The sequence below is a fragment of the Struthio camelus genome, chromosome 8 (assembly GCF_040807025.1).
Source record: "Struthio camelus isolate bStrCam1 chromosome 8, bStrCam1.hap1, whole genome shotgun sequence".
In the NCBI taxonomy this organism is placed as follows: Eukaryota; Metazoa; Chordata; class Aves; order Struthioniformes; family Struthionidae; genus Struthio; species Struthio camelus.
In genome coordinates this window covers 38857728-38876988 of record NC_090949.1, presented here as the reverse complement: position 1 = coordinate 38876988, position 19261 = coordinate 38857728, and the positions used below count along the sequence as shown (strand labels likewise).

Sequence of the window (19261 nt, the reverse complement as noted above, 5' to 3'; positions counted from 1 at the left end):
ATGGACGGGAGAAGGCCCCCACGTTCCTCTTGGTGTTCTCTCGTCCTCGCTGTGTCTTTGCTGCTCGTGGGCTGTCAGAGCAGTGGTGTGTCAGGCTCCTCATCTGTGTAGACAGTGTTAGACGCGAGGGTACTTGTTGACCTATTACACAAGCTCTTCTGTTTCTTGCAGAGTGCATTTGTTGTTTATTTAGCTTGAGCAAATCAGGCATGTGCAGTAGATCTGATGTTTTTTAGTAAAATGTAGTAGCTGTGTTTAGAGGACAAAAGAGATCGTCATCAATGCCAGCTGCGCTTCAGACAAACTGCTGATATAAGCTAACGGTCAGCAAAAGCATGCTACAATAACATATACTTTGTAGCCTGTAAGTACCACAAAAGTTGTGACTCTTACCCTGTACAAATCTTGTGCAATTGAATTTACAGTCAGTTTACAAATATTTTGTAGGACAAGGTTGGTTGTTTAAAAAAAAAAAAAAAGTCACTATTGTGCTGTAATATACAGTCCCTCAAGTAGACAGGGTGGTTCTTAATCTCTGTCATGAATTAATTTTCTTGTGTGGTTTCTGATTTCTGCTGGTTTAAAGCCAAAAGGAGGACTATTTCTTTAAACAGGCTTTTGATCATTAAAATGTAGCGGTCGGCCAGGCAACGTTTTAACAGTCACTTAGTTGAATTCTATTTGAGAAAGTGGTTCAAAACAGGAAGGAAGGCTTACGCTTATTTTTTAGACACCTGGAGTTGAAACCACTTGGTTTCTGTGTTAGATGTTCCAAGGGATGAGTTTGATATGTACTTCCTGTAATGGTAGGAATATTAAAGAGGCAGGTGCCTTAAAAAAGAATGTAAATACAGATACTGATGGAGGCTAGGACTGAAAATACCTTAGTAGCCTTCATCAGAGCAGAGATTTGCACCTAGGTTGGTAACATGCATGCTAATTTTCAGACCAATGAAAATGTTATGGAAGCCATGTTATGCTGTAATTATTTGTTGGTGCTAGAAGTTTCTGCTTAAGAACTGAAGAAAGAAATTTTTTTGAACTGCTAATTCCATTTTGTGCTACGTAGCAGCTAATAATGGCCGAGAGCTGCCCGTGAAGACCGCTGGAAGATTCCTTTGTGTAGGTAAAGTCTGATATATGATATGCTTTCAGCAGGAGGTTGGACTCGATGACCTCTGGAGGTCCTGTCCAGCATAAGTTATTCTACAAGTCTGTGCTAAAACTGGCAGAGGCTTCACAGCTGCCTGATTCATCACCGCTTACCAGGCAGCAGAAAGAAGAGGAGTAATGGACAGCTCAGGGCAGTGGAAGGAGCGCAGTGAAGCCGGACTTTGGCAAAGTCTGTGTCTCTGGTGATTGGCAATATACTTATGTATTTCTGCCAGGATCAGTCGTAGGCAAGCCGTGAACCTGGCATCAGCTCCCGGTAGGCTCATCCAGGAATCTGCTCCACACTTTGCATGGCCGTTGATGCTGTTGGCGTTTTTTGTACTAAACTGCCAAATCTCAAAGTTTCTTATTTGAGGAAGCCCTTATGGGAATTGTTCTAGAATGAGAACTTCGAAACTGGGCTCTGGTAAAACCTGTGTCTCATCGGGTGGTACGCTGTTTGAAGCTGCATGTTCCAATGGCTGCTCTATCCTATTTGCAGTCAGTTATTTGTGATGTGAATCTTCACAGAGCAATGGGATGTTACTTTCACATAATTTAATGGGCATTTATCTGACAAAATGGTGGGCATGAGTCTTCAAGACAGCATTTTGTGCAGGAAACTATTGGGTGATTCTTTATAACTTCAGCAAAAGGTAATAATTAGGCTGTCAAAAGGGTTTATATGGCATCTGTATTTCATTTCAGATTTCTTGCAACCTACAACAGCCTTACAGACAAACACTTGGCTGGATATTTCAGCAATAGGAGGATAAGACGGCATCTGCAGAGATCAGGACTGGTGAGACTGAGAAGTTTCCTTTTATAGCTATATCAGAAAAGAAGAAAAGAATTCTGTGTTTCTTTTCGTATTGCAAAAGACAAAACACTGATGGTTGCATTGTTTTTTGTATAAGAGAGAGGTTGCCATTGGTAGGAGTCTGACCATTTAACCAAACACGTGAAGTTACACTGTGCCACATCAAGGCCACGTGATCACGTTGCGACTTAGAGCCAGTTTGTTTAATCCAAACATTACCCGCTGTATTATTATCACCCAGTGTCAGCAGGATACCCCAGGGCCAAAGGGGTGGTACATCAGGCCGAGAGGGCAGAAAGGCAAGTAAAACTGAGCTCAGGGTGTTAGTCCAGGTGCAAAGTGTTTTTAAAGACACCAGTGATAGCTGAGGGAGCACTGCAGCTGCTATTGAGCACGTTTCAGGGTCGAGGCCTAAGGACCACAGGGTGCTATAAAGATGGCCACTCGTTATCGAGAGGGTGCGCGGCTGAGGGTGGACAGTGATGCCCCATGTGTTACTGCTGCACAGCCTCGTTTGCTTGCGTCTGTGCCGCAGCTTGCAGTGTGCTTCTGGCCTGTCTGCCTGCCCAGGGACAGGGTGCGGGGCTGTCTGCCGCAGTAGCCTGGGAAGGAGAAGTTGGAGACTCTTGTTCCCTAATGCAAAGCCCTGATCAACCGCTGCCTGCAGCACCCCAGCAGCACAGAAAGGGTAGGAAGGGCTGGTTAAAGGTTCCAACAGCGAAGCTGCAGAGGCTTTGGCAGAGAAGCTGTGTGTTCCAGCATTGCCTTGTGCTGTGGCTTCCCTCCGGCATCTACCCCCAGTCCTCAGCAGGACTGATAGGAATCTGTAGTTGAATGGTGAGAGAAACTGCTGCTGAGGAGCACAGGTTTGGGGACATGTAGAAAGCCTGCTCTCTGCACCCACAGCCTGCCCAAGTATCACTAATTCCCTGCCCATACTAGTGTGATAGTATAATGACAGTGGCATGCTGAAAGAGGTAAGTGATACTGCCCAGAGCTAGTACAGTCAAACGACACTAATTTCATGGTTCTGTTCCTGCTATGAATGGGACAGTTCTCCTGTCTAACACGCAACTCCATATTAAAATGGGAGATTATTGGACTTAGCCACTTTTCTACGGTGGTGGGAGGAGATGATGGAGTGCGGTGTGTGTATAAGATGAAACATTTCAGCAGGGGAAAGACAGCGCATCTTCTAGTGAACAAGAGAGGACTTTGGGAGTTGCAGCAATTCTCCAAGTAGTGTTTGGAGTAGAGGGCACATGAGCTCTGAAAGACTTAAAAAGATGTATTTGAAACTGTGACTCTTCATAGTGCACGTAATCCCCTTACATGATGCAGTGGTCCTAATACTTACATTTGTGGAACGGGAAACAGTGGCCGACATGGACTGATGATGTAGGCAAATATTAGCCTTGGTGTAGCCCTGAGCTTGTGGCAGTTTCAGGAAGTCATTACATATGGCACCATATTACTACAAAGTTATGCTGATAAGAGAATGTATGTGTGTCTACTTGTATTGCACTTCTAGGCAGAAGAGAATATTTCTTGGACAGTTATGCTAAATTCAGTATGTTTTTTTCATATTTCTGTTTGCTTATTGGAGGCCTCTGCAAAAATCTCTCAATTTGTGATTACACAGAATCAGATTGATTCTCTTGAGATTTAGAAACTGTGAAATCTAAGCTGTAGCTTGTGAAATTAATGAATTTAGCAAACTCCAGTTGCCTTTTTGATGCTAGCGGTGGTTTAAATAGCTTCAGTTTTATTTTTCAAGAGTGTTTATTGGGAAACTGAAGGATTTGGTGAAGGTGGACATGCTGAATACGTTTAAAAATACTGAGGCACTCCTACGCATGGCTCTGTTTAGCAGAGGCAGATGCAGCCCTTACACGGTAGGAGGCAAGTAGTTAATTCCCCTCTGCTGAGTTCGGTAATGGCCCACAAGTAAGGCTGAGTCCTCAGCTGCTATGAAGTGTGACTGCTTCTCTCCTGCTCCCTCCTCTTGGCTGGAGGGGCCCATGGGGTTGAAGAAACTACGGTTCTGTGCTGGGAAGGTGGGGTCCAGCGGCTGGGCAAGAGCAGACATGGTGGCTAACTGGGATGGGAAGGCTGTCCTCCTGGGATGTTGTGCTATGTTTAGGACATACTTTGTTCTGTCTTTTCCTCTTCTCTTTACTTGCATTTTATTTGTTCACGGCAGATCTCAAAAAGTGGAAGAATAATATCTGAGAAAGAATACCAGCTAAATGCTGTGAGGAGGGATCATCAAAAATATGTACAGGAGTGCCTGGCTCAGGCCATATTTCATAAGGTCCTTGACATGGAGGTATGATTTACCGGTGATAAGTAAGTCTTTTCAGACACTTCCCTCCTGACAGCTAGTGACTGTTAACTAGCACTGGGCTGTTTTCTGTAGCTGTGCCTGGTGTTCCCATGAAAGGCACTCTCGTGCTGGAGGCAAAGACTTGCTCTCTTTGTGCTTGAGGAACCCCCATGAAATCTCCACTGGCATCTAGTTGTCATACCATGCCGTCACTTGTACACGCACTGTCCTGGGCTTGTCCTAGTGGCTCGCTTACTGGGCTTCTGTAGCCACCTGAAGAGTGGGACAATATGCTAGTGGAAGCCTGTGCAGCGCTGCCAAATTGAGCGTTCTCTACAGGTGGAAACAGTAGCACAAGCTGCTGCACGGGAGAGACCAGGTCTAGCAGTTTCACTGAATACTGATTGCTTTTAGAGTTCATTCTATCAGATGCTACATCTTTTGTAACATATGCTAAGCCTTGGCCTGAGAAAGCTCAGTACTGAGGAGATGGTGATCTTACTGGCCTCTGCAGGGCACCAGTCATTATAGTACAAATGCTTTCTTACAGAGTATATTACACTAGTTAAGGGCAAGATTTTCTGTAGTGTTTTGTTGCCACACAGACAAAGAAAAGGCTGAGTAGTGTGTGAGAGAGGATCCTACCCTCTGTGCTGTATATTGGGTGAGTGGTAACCATGTCTTTCCAAAATCAAAGTTTTTTGTTTAGCTGTCGCTTTCAGGGGTGAGCCAATGGGTGAATCGGCTCCAGTATGTTACTGGGGAACCGTGGAACGCCACCTCTCTAGCCTGTATCCTGTTAAATGAGTGCAGGGTGTCCCAGATGGCCCCATCTCATGCATGAGGGATGAGCAGTCCTTGGAGGACGAAGGGGTGGAGGAAAAAGTACTGTGCTACTGTTATAGTTCAGGAGTACCTCCCTCCTGGAATAAAGGTTTGCAAGCAATCAGCTGGAGCTCTCAGAGTTACTCAAGCCCGCATCTGCTTCTCTCCTTTTTCCCCAACAAACGTAGGCAGACAGTGACCGCAGAGCAGGCGGAGTAAGCGATTACTCCAAAGAGATTGTGTCCTTTTGAACGGCAATGCCATATGACAAATACAGAGGTTACAGCTGAAGAAGGGTAGGGATGACAGCTTTAGGGATAAACCAGAATCCACCTATTTTTTTACAGCACGTGAGGGTAAAACTAGTTCAAATTGATAGATTATGGGATGGGTATTCACAAAGCTCATTTGTTTGAATTTTTTTGGAAATTGTTTGAAAATAAATGAAAAATAGTTATGTATCCTATCTGAGTGCAAAGTTTGCACGCATTCCTGTTGCAAATGAATTGCATTTTTTAAATATAAGAGTTGAGTTGACCCCTACAGCTTTAAAAATGCTCAGTTGTTCCCTTGCCAATGTTAACAGATACAGGTGTGATGCAAATGGATTGAATCAATATTAGTTTTATAATAGGCTGCAATGAGGACAAAGACCAGGGAGCAGGCAAGTGGTAGGCAGAACAGAAGCAAGTGTTCTGGTATTCACTGACTTCTCATTATGACCACTGATGAGATTTCTCTTTCTCTTACATTGACAGCGTCATCATCAGCTGGAAATAAAAAGGAAACTTGAAAATTTTGTGAGGAAGGAAAGGGTGCAAAAAATCAAGGTGAGGCATGAATGATACTGAGTACTGGTGGGACATGGCAGTCTTGTGCTGTGTTAAACAACAGCTGTAATGAGTCGGGAATCTATTCATTGAGCCAAGTATCCTGTCTCCAACAGTGGCAGAGGCTTATGGGTCAAGTACAATAAATAAGAAAGCAGAGGATGATCCTGCTGCAGGATACAGGTCCTTCTTCCATCATCCAGCAGTTCAGGGACTTCCATGAATGTGTTTGATTTCTTTTGAATTAGACTTCTGGTTCTGCGGTGTTCTCGGTCGTGCAATTTAATTACGAGTTGTATGAAATAGTACTTCCTTGCATTTCTGCACAATAATTTATTTATCTGCTGTCTAATAATGCTGTTGGATCCTCCCTGGTTCTTATTATGAAAAAAGTTAGTAACTATTCCTCTTTTCCAAGGCATTCATGTTTTTAAGCACCTTTATCATAATTCTTCTCAGTTTTCCAAGCTGAAGAGCCCTAGTCTCATGAATTTGTCATACATGAGCCATTCCAGGCTTTTCATTACTGTTGCCATTTTTTCTACTTTTACTAGTTCTACCATTTCTGTTTTGAAATGGAAAACCAGGCCCAGATGAATAATTTGAGATATGTGTGGCAGTTCTTCTCCTAGTAATTTGAGACACTATTTGCTTTTGACTGCTGTGGAGCATTGAGCTCATATTTTCGGTTGTTTGCATCTCCACGTATTTTTTAGCAGAACCAGTACGTAAGTAATGAAAAGAGGTTTCAGAAGTCTTTGCTTTGTGTTGCATAGTCAAAGCTTGATTCTGTATTTGTTCAAGTCATGGAAATCCCACTTACGTCAACGGTTCTCCCGATGAAGTCACTTGGACTCATGTCAGAAAAGCTGTTCTCATCTTGGCTGAAACACCCTCAACATCTTATTTCTTTGTTAGGAGCCTGCACACATTGGGAAGAGTGCATGGAGAAGCTAGCTGCTTCTTTGTGCAGTTGCAAAACAATGTCAAATCTTTTTAAGTAATATATTTTTGAGCAATTATTGGGAAACGAAAGGAGGAAATTCTCATGACCACCCCCGATCGCTGTGGTAATTGCAAAAGCATTATTTATTGACTAAACTGCTGCTAGAAAGTCGCCACAATGAAAGAAGCATAGTGCTATGGGGAAGGAGAGTGACTAAGGCACCCTGTCAAAGGATTCTAGACTTGGGTAATCTTGGAACATAAACTAAAACTGCTTGCTTCAGTGAGTAGCATAAGGTAGGTGCTTGTAGATATGCGGTCTGTATCTTTGGAGTGATGCTGCACTGGAACACAGGAACCTGGCTGGCATTAGCAGTATAAATTAATTCTTGCTTCATATGTTCCGTGAATTTGACTGATTAGCCAGACTAAAAGGAAAGGACAGATGACTGAGCAAGGGAGGATGAGAGACGTCGTTATCTATTTCCAGAAGGATAGTCAGCCTGCTGTGGAGCTTTTGGGGAGGGAAAGAAAAAAAAAAAAAAAAGTAGAGGGGACAGCAGTCGAAGCAAGGACAGCAGTCGAAGCAAGGAAGTGGGAGGCACAGGAGATCCTCCAGTTAAGAAAATAGAGACCTTCAGTCAGACCAGGAATTGGGAGATGCATAGAAACAAGGTTATGTGAATTGAACTGGAGAGAAAAGGGACCGAAGAGGGCTGTAGGGGAAGAAATCAGAGACAGGAACAGGTCTTTTTTTTCCCCTTTTCCCATCCTCCCCTTCTTCCCTTGATTTCCTTGCACATTGTTAGTTTTGGGTCTCCTCTTTAATTGAGGAGTGATTAACCAGGTATTCCGTCAGGTCTAGGGAAGCTGACTGTTTTTTGCAGCTGTCCAATTACCTCAGAGGCATAATTCTCTGTTCTTTTAGGTGGAACAATCCAGAAGGTCTGTGGAAGATGCTAACCCTGTGCTTTCCCCGCATCCACCACTTGGTCCAAGAAATCATTATGGGCTCCTTCCTTTAGTGGCTGGAGAACGAGCTAGTCGTTCACAATTGGTGAGTCTCACCAAATACTCCATATGCTATGATGTAAACGCACACAGTCAAAAGCATGCACATGTACCTGTGGCGTCAACGCTTTGTCTACAGCATTGACTACCTTGATTGTTCCAGACTGGAGCCTCATCCAGCATCACCTGAGGCTAGTTTCCTGTTTGCAGGATTGTGTCAGTACAAAGCAAGGTGGAGAAACTGATGTTGCACATCAGAACTTAGAAAGGAAAACAGCTTTACTTTGTGATAAACCTGCTTTAATCTTTCCGTTTCTCTCTCTTATCTGCCATGTCACCCCAGGTTAGGTCTGTAACCGTACATTTAGTATTGTCGACAAATACTGTGGTTATGCGCAAGTTTACACATATTGTAAAGTTCTGAAACAATGGCGGCCTTTTTGAAAAGGGAGATGAAGGGGTAAAATAAAACCGAACCTCATGGCAGAAGGTTGTGCTTTGGAGTTCTTGTGACTCAGAATTTTCTTACTCTCATGTTTAAAAGGGCAGAGAAAGAACATTAATAAACTCTTGAAATATAATGATGCCAAAGTCTAAGGTCAAAGGCCAAATATATAGTCCAGTTTTAACTGGCTCTCCATTTCAATAAATGATAATTGGTGTAGATTGATGAGATACTTTCAGCCCTGAATGACCTTCTCCTCCCAATTCCATACAGAGGGCGCATGGACCGCTCGTTGATCTTAACACTGGACATCCTTCTCATCAGCACCAGCCGAAGGAGTCTGCATTTTTTGAGATGGTGAGTTAATTTTAATTTTTAATCAGTTTTTTTTTGTGTTTTTTTTTTTAGGTTCTTAACATTTTTACTTGGTATTCTGCAGGGTATAAAAGAAAAATAAAGTCAAAAAAGTGCTGAGTATTGAACAGAAATAGACACATTTTCCTCATGCATTCTCGCAGCGCCCATGAGCTGAGATCCCCAGTACATAGCACGTTGCTCTGGTCACTATGAGTTGCACTTGCTTCAGGCCTGCACTGCGAGCAGATAGCAGCAAAAGCTAGATTTATGGTGAAGAGCTTTTTTTGGGTGCTCCAGCTTTTGGATGCTCAGTTAGAGATATTTACAGGGGTCTGGCTTTTCAAATGCAGAAGGTACTAGAAAATTAAGTTTCCTGAAGGTACCTCAGAATCACTCATCTCTTCTGAAAGTCTTGATCGGCACTATTTTTCTCTTTATGGTGCTGCTAAACACTGGAAACTATGCTCTGAATCTCTTTCCTTTTCTAGGCTTCTGCCTCCCGGCCAAATACTGCTCCAGGATATATGCAAGGCCCGTCTCGGCTCCAGCCCCTTCGCAGCTGTGCTGCAGCAGGGTCTGTACCAAAGACTTCAAACTCTAAACAGAGGAGCCCCATACTTGAAAATGATCAGCAGTTTGCCGGTGGGGTGAGGCCATATTTTGTTTTGAAAATGATATAATTTTAGGGACAGCTTTATAATACAGCTTAATGCTATAATTCTGAGAACTGTATGCCACAGACAGCATGCCTACCAAGTAGTAATTTATTATCTGCTTTTATTTAAACTCTCCCTTTTAACCTCCCCGTAATTTTTAAGACAGTGTCTTACTGGTCTGATGCCAAGTCCTTGATTGCAGTCAGGCGAAATATGATGACTTCTCTTTTGTAGTGTAGAATCTGTGTGTGTGTGTAAAATCTTCTCCGTCTACATGGATTTTTCTGTCACGTAGAGAGGGAAGCAGCCACCTGGTTAACACTAATACCTCAAGAATACAGTCTTGCAAGTTTGCATCTTTATCTATGAATGCAAAGTAGCAAAAAAACCTCATTCTCCTTTCTTTCTTACCATTCCTCCTATTAAGCCACCCTAGTGGGGTCAGGAATGAGAGCTGTTCAGAGTAGTAAAACGTGGTCTTGATGTGTATGTACATAGTCACTTTCAGGAGAGATTTGGACTTTTTCTCTAGAAAAACATGGTGTTAATTGGCTTTACGTTAGGAGCTCCATGGGACTGGACAATTTTAGACTGTGACTGGGACCTGCTACCACTGACTGGCAGACTCTATATGAGCAGCTCCCCTCCTGCTGTGCATTTACTCTGTATTATGATGGTCACAGTCCTTTTCCCCAAGAATTTGCTGGCATTATCTCTGACAACTTTCAAGTTATGGGTAATTTAAATAATAGATCAATGCTTGCTACTGACAAAACAACTGAATCAGTCATAGATTATGAAAAGATGATGCATAGCTCCAATCCAGAGCATGTAGTGGCTGCAGAATTTCTTCTCTAGACCTGTTGCACCTTTCAGGGCCCTGGTCCTCTGTCTGCGTTTCATTGTGATGGAGGACTAAACCTCCACTACAAATGGGAAAGAAGCCTTTTGAAACGCACCTTATATAATTGGAGCCAACCAATTTTATTATTGGAAGGTTCTGGCTCTTTTGGAATTTGCTTATCAACTGAGAGAACACAGAAGTGCTGTGGGATTGTGCAGTATTCTGTCCAGTTGTGATCAGGGCTCTGCCAGCTTACCGGTAGTGCCTGGTTTACAATATTACCTATATCTATAAGGGTGACATTTTCAAGTATCCTGATCTTGGTTTCTGCATTTGTGCTTGTTGCTTTGCAAATTAAAAGACAGCATTTAAGAACAGAAATGTTTTCACAAACAAAATTGCAAGGAGCAAGTTAAAATGTTGTTCTGGAAGTGTATCTGTTGCTAAATGTGAAGAACAGTTGAACCGTGGTTAGCTCAGTATGCTCTGTAGCTATTTTTGCTATTTAAACTGGTTGAAATGTGTTTTTAGGGGGAGAAGAGCAGGTTAAGACTTATGAGCTCAATGGAATATGTGACTGGTATATCCCCATATCGACTCCCCATCATTAACGATTATGTGATACCAGTGCCACCTCCCCCCCTGCAAAAAGGAGACAAGAGTGTAAAAGCAGTGAGAAATGGGATGCCCAGAAGAAGACGATTTCATCCTACAACTGCCCCAAATGGCTTAGAGCAACTTTTAACAAAGGTAAGTTGTTTTCTTCTGCTTCTTTGTTTATGTATTGGTGTACTGCCTCCCCTAGAGATGCATTTACCTGAATGCATAACGCTGAACTATGCGAATACATAGTTTGCCTAAAGATTCATTGAATTTTTGAAATGAAGAAAATTTATAACTATTAAAATATAACTGCCAGCCATTCCTCCATGTACTAAAACATTTGCAATTTTTCATTAGTTGGGAAAAAATGGTGCTTGAACAGAAAGCCATAGGAACTGCCATTTAGACTTCCTGTGTTAGGCAATCTGATCCTGTCTCTGACAGTAACTAGTGCCAGAACTTCAGAGGTATAGAAATGAAGCTGCAGGAACACAGGATTCTAAGGGATGATATGGGAGATTGAATCCAGTCCAGTGCAATCCAGTGCAATCTCAGGCACTGCAATGCAAAGGATTTTCAGTTCAAAATCATTTCCTGCCCGTCTGCATGCTACAAAACACTTCTCAATTTAAGAAGTCCAAGGCCTGTCTTAACTGAAAGCCTCAAGTGTAGTGTTACATGGGAGGAAGAGAGAAGGGATGAGCAAGGGAATTACTTATAAGCCTGAGATTAATGTCTCTTCCAGAATGCTTGTAAGGTGTACTCCGATGATACTGGATATTCTTGCTGCTCTTTTTACATCTTGTTAAATTTTGGCCTCAGTGGTTTCTGTGATAGTTAGTTCCAAAATTTAACAACAACTTAGATGTTCTCCAGATAGGTACAAAGGCAAACATTAATTCTCCTAGATGTTAATGCAGATGAACTGCATTCCAGGTATTTTCAACGTTGTGGCAGCTTCTGAGCATCTCTTACGCTAGAGAGCAGTCAGCGTGAGGGGTAGTGGAAAGTGTGTGGAGTATTTTAGTGCTTGATTTGTATGCCCACCCTTCGGAGTTGCTTGGAGTGTTTTACTGTCACAGTTCAAGAGGATGGGCCTCAGTTCATGGATGAGCCATGGTAGTGGCATCGGAGAGGAGCAGTACCAGCACAAGAGAACCAGTCTTGCTGGAAAACCTACACTGTGGATTTCTTAAGATGGTCACTTTCCGTGCAGTGCCAGAGCTAGAATCAAAGGGGAAATTCCAATGGGATCTGTGTCTCGGAGAACTCTGTAAAGGCACAATCTGGCCTTAAATGCCTCTTTTCAGCCTGTAACAAGATTTTTTTTTTTTTTTAAATATTACAATGGAATGCAGCAGTCTGGGATGCTATTCAACAGCTGAATTTATTTGGTACATTATTTTGATATGATAAAATCCAGGCTGACATCTTGCATTAAACAAACAGAGTAGGACTGAAATCAGTCCTGGGAAGTCACCTGATTTAAAAAAAAAGAAGAGAAAAAATATACCTCAACCTGGATTTGGAGACTCACACTGTTTTGTTTAAATCCTTAAATAGAAGTGCTCATGAAAACTGAATATAAAATGATTTTGCTGTCCTGCATGTTATGTGAACTCCTTTTCCAGATCAATCTGCAAAACATGTCCAGCAAATAAGATAGATACTATTTCAGGTTACACATGAAGTTTGAGACATTTGATTCTTTTATATGCATGGGTGAGAGACTGTACTTAGAGAATGAAAATGGTGTCTTTAGCTGCTGCCTTCTCCATTAAGAGCTCCATTAAAATTAACAATGTATTTTAGTTTCAGTATTGCAGAAGTACTAGAAATTGGATCAGGGCTTGTAAATATGGCAACACAAGTCATCTTAGGCAAATCTACTGTTAACCTACATGAAAGCTTGCCAGATAAACTGTGCTTGGGTGAATGAACATTACATTTGGAGAAACTGGCAAAACAGATCAGTTAGATTGTCCAGGTTATTTTTCAGCCACATAAGAGTAGTTTTACAGCCATACAGGGTTAGTTTTATACTCCCTTAGAGGCTCTGCTGGGAGGTACCTCAGTCCTGTCTTCTGAGGGCACACAGCGAAGCCAGAAAATACATCAAGTATAAGAGCTATTCTCATATCTAAGATATCCACATACTTAAGTGACCTGTTGGATCAAGGCTACTTATGAAATTTTTATGACATTAGGTAACATTCTTTAAAAAAAAAAAAAAAAAAAAGACGTAATAAAAATCACTTTGCCTGTAGATCTTTCAGAACCTGAAAAATGAACTCAGTAAGTGTTTAGAAAATTAGCTACATTAAAGTTGTCTGGTTACAGCTAAAATTGCTTTGCAGGCAGAGTAGTATGGAATCAGCTGTCATATAGAAATTAATTTGAAGTAGACTCCTGTTTTTAGGAGAGTAGCTCGTCTGGGGTAGTGCAACTTTAGAGGAAATTTGACAGAATGGTCGAGGTTGGAAGGGACCTCTGGAGATCATCTAGTCCAACCCCATTGCTCAAGCAGGGTCATCTAGAGCACATTGCCCAGGATCGCATCCAGGTGGGTTTTGAATATCTCCAGGGAAGGAGACTCCACTGCCTCTCTGGGCAACCTGTGCCTGTGCCTCACAGGAAAGAATTTTTTCACCATGTTCAGACGGAACTTCCTGAGTTTCAGTTTGGGCCCGTTGCTCTCGTCCTATTGCTGGGAACCACTGAGAAGAGTCTGGCCCCATTCTCTTGACACCCTCCCTTCAGATACTTGTACACGCTGATCACATTCCCCCCCCCCCCCCCCCCCCCAGTCTTCTCTTCTCCAGGCTGAACAGGCCTAGCTCTCTCAGCCTTTCCTCATAGGAGAGATGCTCCAGGCCCTTGATCATCTCAGTAGCCTTCAGCTGGACTCGCTCCAGGAGCTCCATGTCTCTCTTGTACAGGGGAGCCCAGACCTGGACACAGTACTCCAGGTGAGGCCTCCCCAGGGCTGAGTAGAGCGGGAGGATCACCTCCCTCGACCTGCTGGCAAAGCTCTTCCTAATGCAGCCCAGGATTTCATTGCCTTTCTTGGCTACCAGGGCACATTGCTGCATCATGGTCAGCTTGTTGTCCACCAGGACCCCCAGGTCCTTCTCTGCAGAACTGCTTTCCAGCAGCTCAGCCCCCAGCCTGCGCTGGTGCATGCGGTTATTGCTCCCCAGGTGCAGGACCCTGCACTTGCCTTTGTTGAACTTTATGAGGTTCCTCTCTGCCCACCTCTCCAGCCTGCCCAGGTCTCTCTGAATGACAGTGGTGTATCAGCCACTCCTCCCAGTTTCAGATCATCCGCAGACTTGCTGAGGGTGCACTCTGTGCCTTCCTCCAGGTCACTGATGAATAAATTGAACAGGATTGGACCCCGTATTAACCCCTGGGAGACACTGGTAGCTACAGACATGCAACTAGACTTTGTGCCACTGATCACAACCCTCTGAGTTCTGCAGTTCAGCCAGTTTTCAATCCACCTCACCATCCACTCATCTAGCCCCTGCTTCATCAGCTTGCCTATGAGGATATTATGAGACAGTGTCAAAAGCCTTGCTGAAGTCAAGATAGACAACATCCACTGCTCTCCTCTCATCTACCCAGCCGGTTGTCCCGTTATAGAAGGCTATCAGGTTCGTTAAGCATAATTTTCCCCTAGTGAATCCATGCTGACTACTCCTGACCACCTTCTTGTCCTCCACGTGCTTAGAGATGGCATCCAGGATGAGCTGCTCCATCACCTTTCCAGGGATGGAGGTGAGGCTGGCCTGTAGTTCCCTGGGTCCTCCTCCTTGCCCTTTTGGAAGACTGGAGTGATACTGGCTTTCTTCCAGGCCTCAGGCACCTCTCCTGTTCTCCATGTCCTCTCAGAGATGTTTGAGCGTGGCCTTGCAATGACATTAGGCAGCTCCCTCAGCACTTGTGGGTGAATCCCACTGGGGCTATGGATTTGCACCTGTCCAGTTTGCTAAAGTGATTCCTAACCTGATCCTCTTCCCCCAAGGGAAGATCTTCCTTTCTCCAGACTTTCTCCCTGGTCACCAGGGTTCAGGATTCCTGAGGGCTGGTCTTAGCAGTAAAGACTGAGGCAAAGGTGGCATTCAGTATCTCAGCCTTTTCTGTGTCCTTTGTCACCAGGGCCCCTGCCCCATTCAGCAGCAGGCCTGCGTTTTCCCTGTCTTCCTTCTGTTACTGATGTGCTTATAGAAGCCCTTCTTGTTGTCCTTGACATCCCTTGCCAGATTAAACTCCAGATGGGCTTCAGTGTTCCTTGCCCCATTTGTGCATATTCAGACAGTGTTGCTATATTCCTCCCAGGTTATTTGTCCCTGCTTGCACATCCTGCACACTTCCTTTTTATGTTTGAATTTTGCCAGAAACTCCTTGTTCATCCATGCAGGTCACCTGCCACCTTTGCTTGACTTCCTGCACATTGGGATGGACCATTCCTGAGCTTGGAGGAGACGATCCTTAAATATCAACCAGCTTTCTTGGAATGCTGCTGTCCCCTCCCCGCCTTTCCCTCTAGGATCTTATCCCATGAGATTCTTCCAAGCAGGTCCCTGAAGAGGCCAAAGTCCTTGAACTCCAGGGTTGTGATCCTGCTTTTTGTCCCTCCTCTCAGGAGTCTGAACTCCACCACCTCATGGTCAGTGCAGCCAAGGTTGCCCCCTACCGTCACATCCCCAGCAAGCCCTTCCTTGCTTGTAAGTGTGAGGTCCAGCAGAGCTCCTCTCCTTGTTGGCTCCTCTATCACCTGTATCAGGAAGTTGTCATTGATGCTCTTTAGGAACCTCCTGGATTGCTTGTGCAGTTCTGTGTTGTCCCTCCAGCAGATATCAGGGTGGTTAAAGTCCCTCATGAGGGCCAGGTCCTGCAAACATGAGGCTATTTCCAGCTGTCTGTAGAAGGCCTCATCTACTACTTCCTGATCAGGTGGCCTGTAGCAAACCCCCACAACAGTGCCACCCATGTTAGTCTGCCCCTTAATCCTTACCCATGAGCTCTCAGTCAGCCCATTGTCCACCCCTAGGCAGAGCTCCATGTGTTCCCACCACGTTCTCACATAAAGGGTGACTCCCCCTCCTCGCCTTCTTGGCCTGTCCTTCCTAAAGAGCCTGGAGCCCCTGTGAGCTGTCCCACCACATCTCCACGGTCTCAGTGAGATCCCTGCAAGGATCTACACAGATCTCTAATTCCTCCTGTTTGTTACCCATGCTGCATGCGCTTCAGAGAGGTACCCAAGCGTGCCGATTTCCCAGAAAGGGTGTGAGCCCTTTCCCCGTAGGGTTGCCTTGTAGGCACTTCCTTGTTGAAATGCAAATGCTTGAGGTGCCCTCACTTAGGCCCTGTTTTGTTGATGTTGCATTCCTTGTAACTCTCTCTCTCCCCTGACGTTCCTAGGTTAAAGCTCTCCTTGCTACGTCAGCCAGCCTGTTGGCAAAGATGCTTTTTCTCCCCTTAGCGAGGTGGATCCCATCTTTCCCAAGCAGACGTCGATCTTCGAACAGGGTTGTTCACATGAATGTTCTGTTAATAGCTGCACAGGGCGTACTCTCTGGGCCTGCCTTAGTGCAGATCCTGGTTTGATAGGAAAAAGTTGCTTGTAGACCACTTCTCACTTTTCTGACTCCCAAAGTTGTCACTAATTTGTGCTGTTGTGTGAGTAAGGGCAGCTAAAGCCCAGGGACTGAATTGGTCCCTGGAGGCTGTGCACCGCTGAGGTGCAGCGGTACCTTGCCAGGGTCTTCTCTCCTCGATGTAGCTGCTCAGGATAGCTGTAGTTGTATGTAGTGCTGCAGTTCTTCAAAGTCAGGAGAGCAGCCAAAAAGGGCTGACCTGCGGCTAAAGATTTGTTAGTTATTTTTGATCTATTTGATATTCAATTGTGCTAAATGCAGTGAGAGATGAAGTAAATTAAGGCTTATTAGAAATACGATCTTTGTGTTCACCTTCTGTTAGGAGTTGGAAGCTGAATGCGTTTTTCTGTGTATTTCCTGCTGTAGAGTTCTGGAAAATTCCATAAGCCCTCATTACGCAGCAACGCATTTGTTACCATGATCTTTTTAGGAAAAAGCGTGCATTTATCTCATGATGATACTGATTACAGAGATGAAATCAAAGTCTATCAGCAGCACTGTGGAGGAGAAAACCTTTGTGTCTACAAAGGCAAGCTCTTGGAAGGAGGTAAGGATAAAGCGTTGAAGAGCTTATCTTGAATCTGGCAACATCTTCTTTCATGGCTAACGTGTTGGTGTAATGTCAAAGTGATCAGTCAAGTCATGGGCATTCAGGGACTCTTACACCAGCTGCCTCCAAACAAAATCTAAATTTACTGTTTTGTGATTGAAAATGAGATTTGTAAGTAGTTTTGCAAATTATGGAAGAGGGGATTTAGAGGAGTGATTTAACAAAATACTGGGGGTTAGAGTACTGTTGGATAGAGTTGTATGGTTAATAAAATGTTTGCAATAGTAAACTGTCTCTGAATACAAGTTATCCGTTTCTGACTTGCTGTAATACATCAGCACATGCTCTTTGTTATCACAGAAGGAAAGCTACTTAGTGGGGGCCCAGTTCTCACCCCTTTTTACTTCTGTGTGACTCCGTCTGTTCCTCTAGGGTTACCCATGCTGGCCTATATCATCAGTAAAAGGAGAGCTGTGTTCTGGGAAACTGGGATCAGGAAAAGGAGTGGGAGGTGGCTAGGAGATTTTCATTTATAAGGTAGAGTGATCCTTTACATCCCTCGTTCCAGCTCTCAGAACCCACCATATTTGGCATTTGCACTCTCACTGAATGCGGGAAAGTGGTACAGAGATCCTGCGCTTCAGTCTGTCCCCTCAGGTTATGGATGTGTGGATGTGCCATCGGGTGCCCGTCGCGCTGGTTCAGACTGGCATTGCAGCTGCCCCCAGCTGTGGGGAAGGTGGCCTTTGTGCATGCTGCTGCTGTCCTGATCCCCATCCACCCCTAGCAGGGAACCTGTGGGAGTACAGCCTCGCTTTCTCCCTCCTTGTGTGTCCAGTTCACTCTGGAGGGGCACCAGGATTTGTGGCGAAAGGGAGTACAACCTGGTTCCCTCCTGGTATGGAGCAGGGTGGCAACCTCAGGGCCCTTATAAGGCAAGAGGCAGAGTCCAGGTTTTTTGGTTCTGTTGCTGCTGTTGCAGTGAAAGGCCGAACCGATAATGTTTGAACGTGTTGCAAGTGTGTCCAGCTTGGTACTCCTGGGCTGGAAAAAGAGAAAAGGATGTTGTGCATGGAAGAGGTAGAGCTTTACAACCTAATTAATACAGCTGGGAAGACTGACCTCAGGACCGACAGGACCTGATCTCAGTGGCATGGGTGCTTTGGAGATGATGCAGTGGAGATGAGATGCAATAAATGCAACAGGCTGACAGTAAAGCATAACCTTTTCCTTTGAAACCTTTCCTTTTTTCAATTACAGAGACCTTTCAGTTCATCTCAAAAAGGCACCGTGGTTTCCCATTCAGCCTCACCTTTTTTCTCAATGGGATGCAGGTGGACAGGTTGAGCTCTTGCTGTGAATACAAACATCAGAAGCGTTCCAGGCTGGGAGGCAGACGCGGATACTTTGGTTTTCTCAATGTGGAGAGAGCGTCTCCTTGTTATAGGTATGCAGACAGAGTGCACTTTGCTCACAAAGTCCTAGCAGCACAGTTTTTAGAGTATTTATCACTTTGTTCTGCTTTTTAAAATCTTTCTGGCACCCCACTGCTGTGTAGAACCTGGTCTGTTTCTGGGCATCCCTTGAAACATCTGCAGAGTGGGGCTTCTCGTGCAGAGTCCCGCATCCAAGGATGCCATCAAAGTCACCTGACTTCTGGGCTGCCTCTTCAGCCGTTCGCTGCAGCAGGCACAGGCATTTGGAACTGACAGCGTATGTTCGCATCATCGCGCTTGGTGTTTCAGGTGGTCAGGAGGCTGTCAGTTACTCATCAACAACAGAGGCCTGAGAAATACATGTGGGGTGGTGTAAATATGCCACCTGGATGCTTCTGGTGGAAGTGATAGCGCAACAAATACCAAGAGTGCTGTTTAGTTAACTGTAGTTCTCAGGGTTTCCTTTGTGACTGTGAAAACCAGATTTTTTTTTTTTTTTATTTAAACAGTTCTGCCTCTAAGGTGCAATATCCCTGCCTGCAGTAAGGGATGTTGCCACGTTTCAGACGGCAAACCTGAGCAGCAGGGTTCCATTCTCTTTTTGGGGCAAAAGTCAGTGCTGTGATCAACAGCTGCAATTTTTGCCAAGAAACTTTAATTTTACTAAAATCTTGTTTCTGCATGATTTTCAAAGTCATGTTGGACAAGAAAACTTTTGCACCTATGGATAGTTTTAAAATGTCTTTAATCTTGTCCTTAGTAATTTTTAAAACAGTAACAAACAGTTGCATGAAGACG

General features: G+C 44.3%; 1 protein-coding gene across 5 annotated transcripts in view; it reads left to right on the top strand.

Moving 5' to 3' along the window:
* ERICH3 (glutamate rich 3) overlaps nucleotides 1-19261 on the top strand; it is a 49566-nt gene that overhangs the window by 4614 nt on the left and 25691 nt on the right. For all 5 annotated transcript variants that reach the window (XM_068953559.1, XM_068953560.1, XM_068953557.1 and 2 more), the window contains exons 2-10: nucleotides 1861-1954; nucleotides 4176-4301; nucleotides 5882-5953; nucleotides 7827-7955; nucleotides 8628-8711; nucleotides 9200-9358; nucleotides 10743-10961; nucleotides 16844-17024; nucleotides 18288-18474. In XM_068953559.1, the coding sequence (XP_068809660.1) occupies nucleotides 1861-1954; nucleotides 4176-4301; nucleotides 5882-5953; nucleotides 7827-7955; nucleotides 8628-8711; nucleotides 9200-9358; nucleotides 10743-10961; nucleotides 16844-17024; nucleotides 18288-18474 (1251 nt within the window). The remainder of the gene's footprint in view (nucleotides 1-1860; nucleotides 1955-4175; nucleotides 4302-5881; nucleotides 5954-7826; nucleotides 7956-8627; nucleotides 8712-9199; nucleotides 9359-10742; nucleotides 10962-16843; nucleotides 17025-18287; nucleotides 18475-19261) is intronic.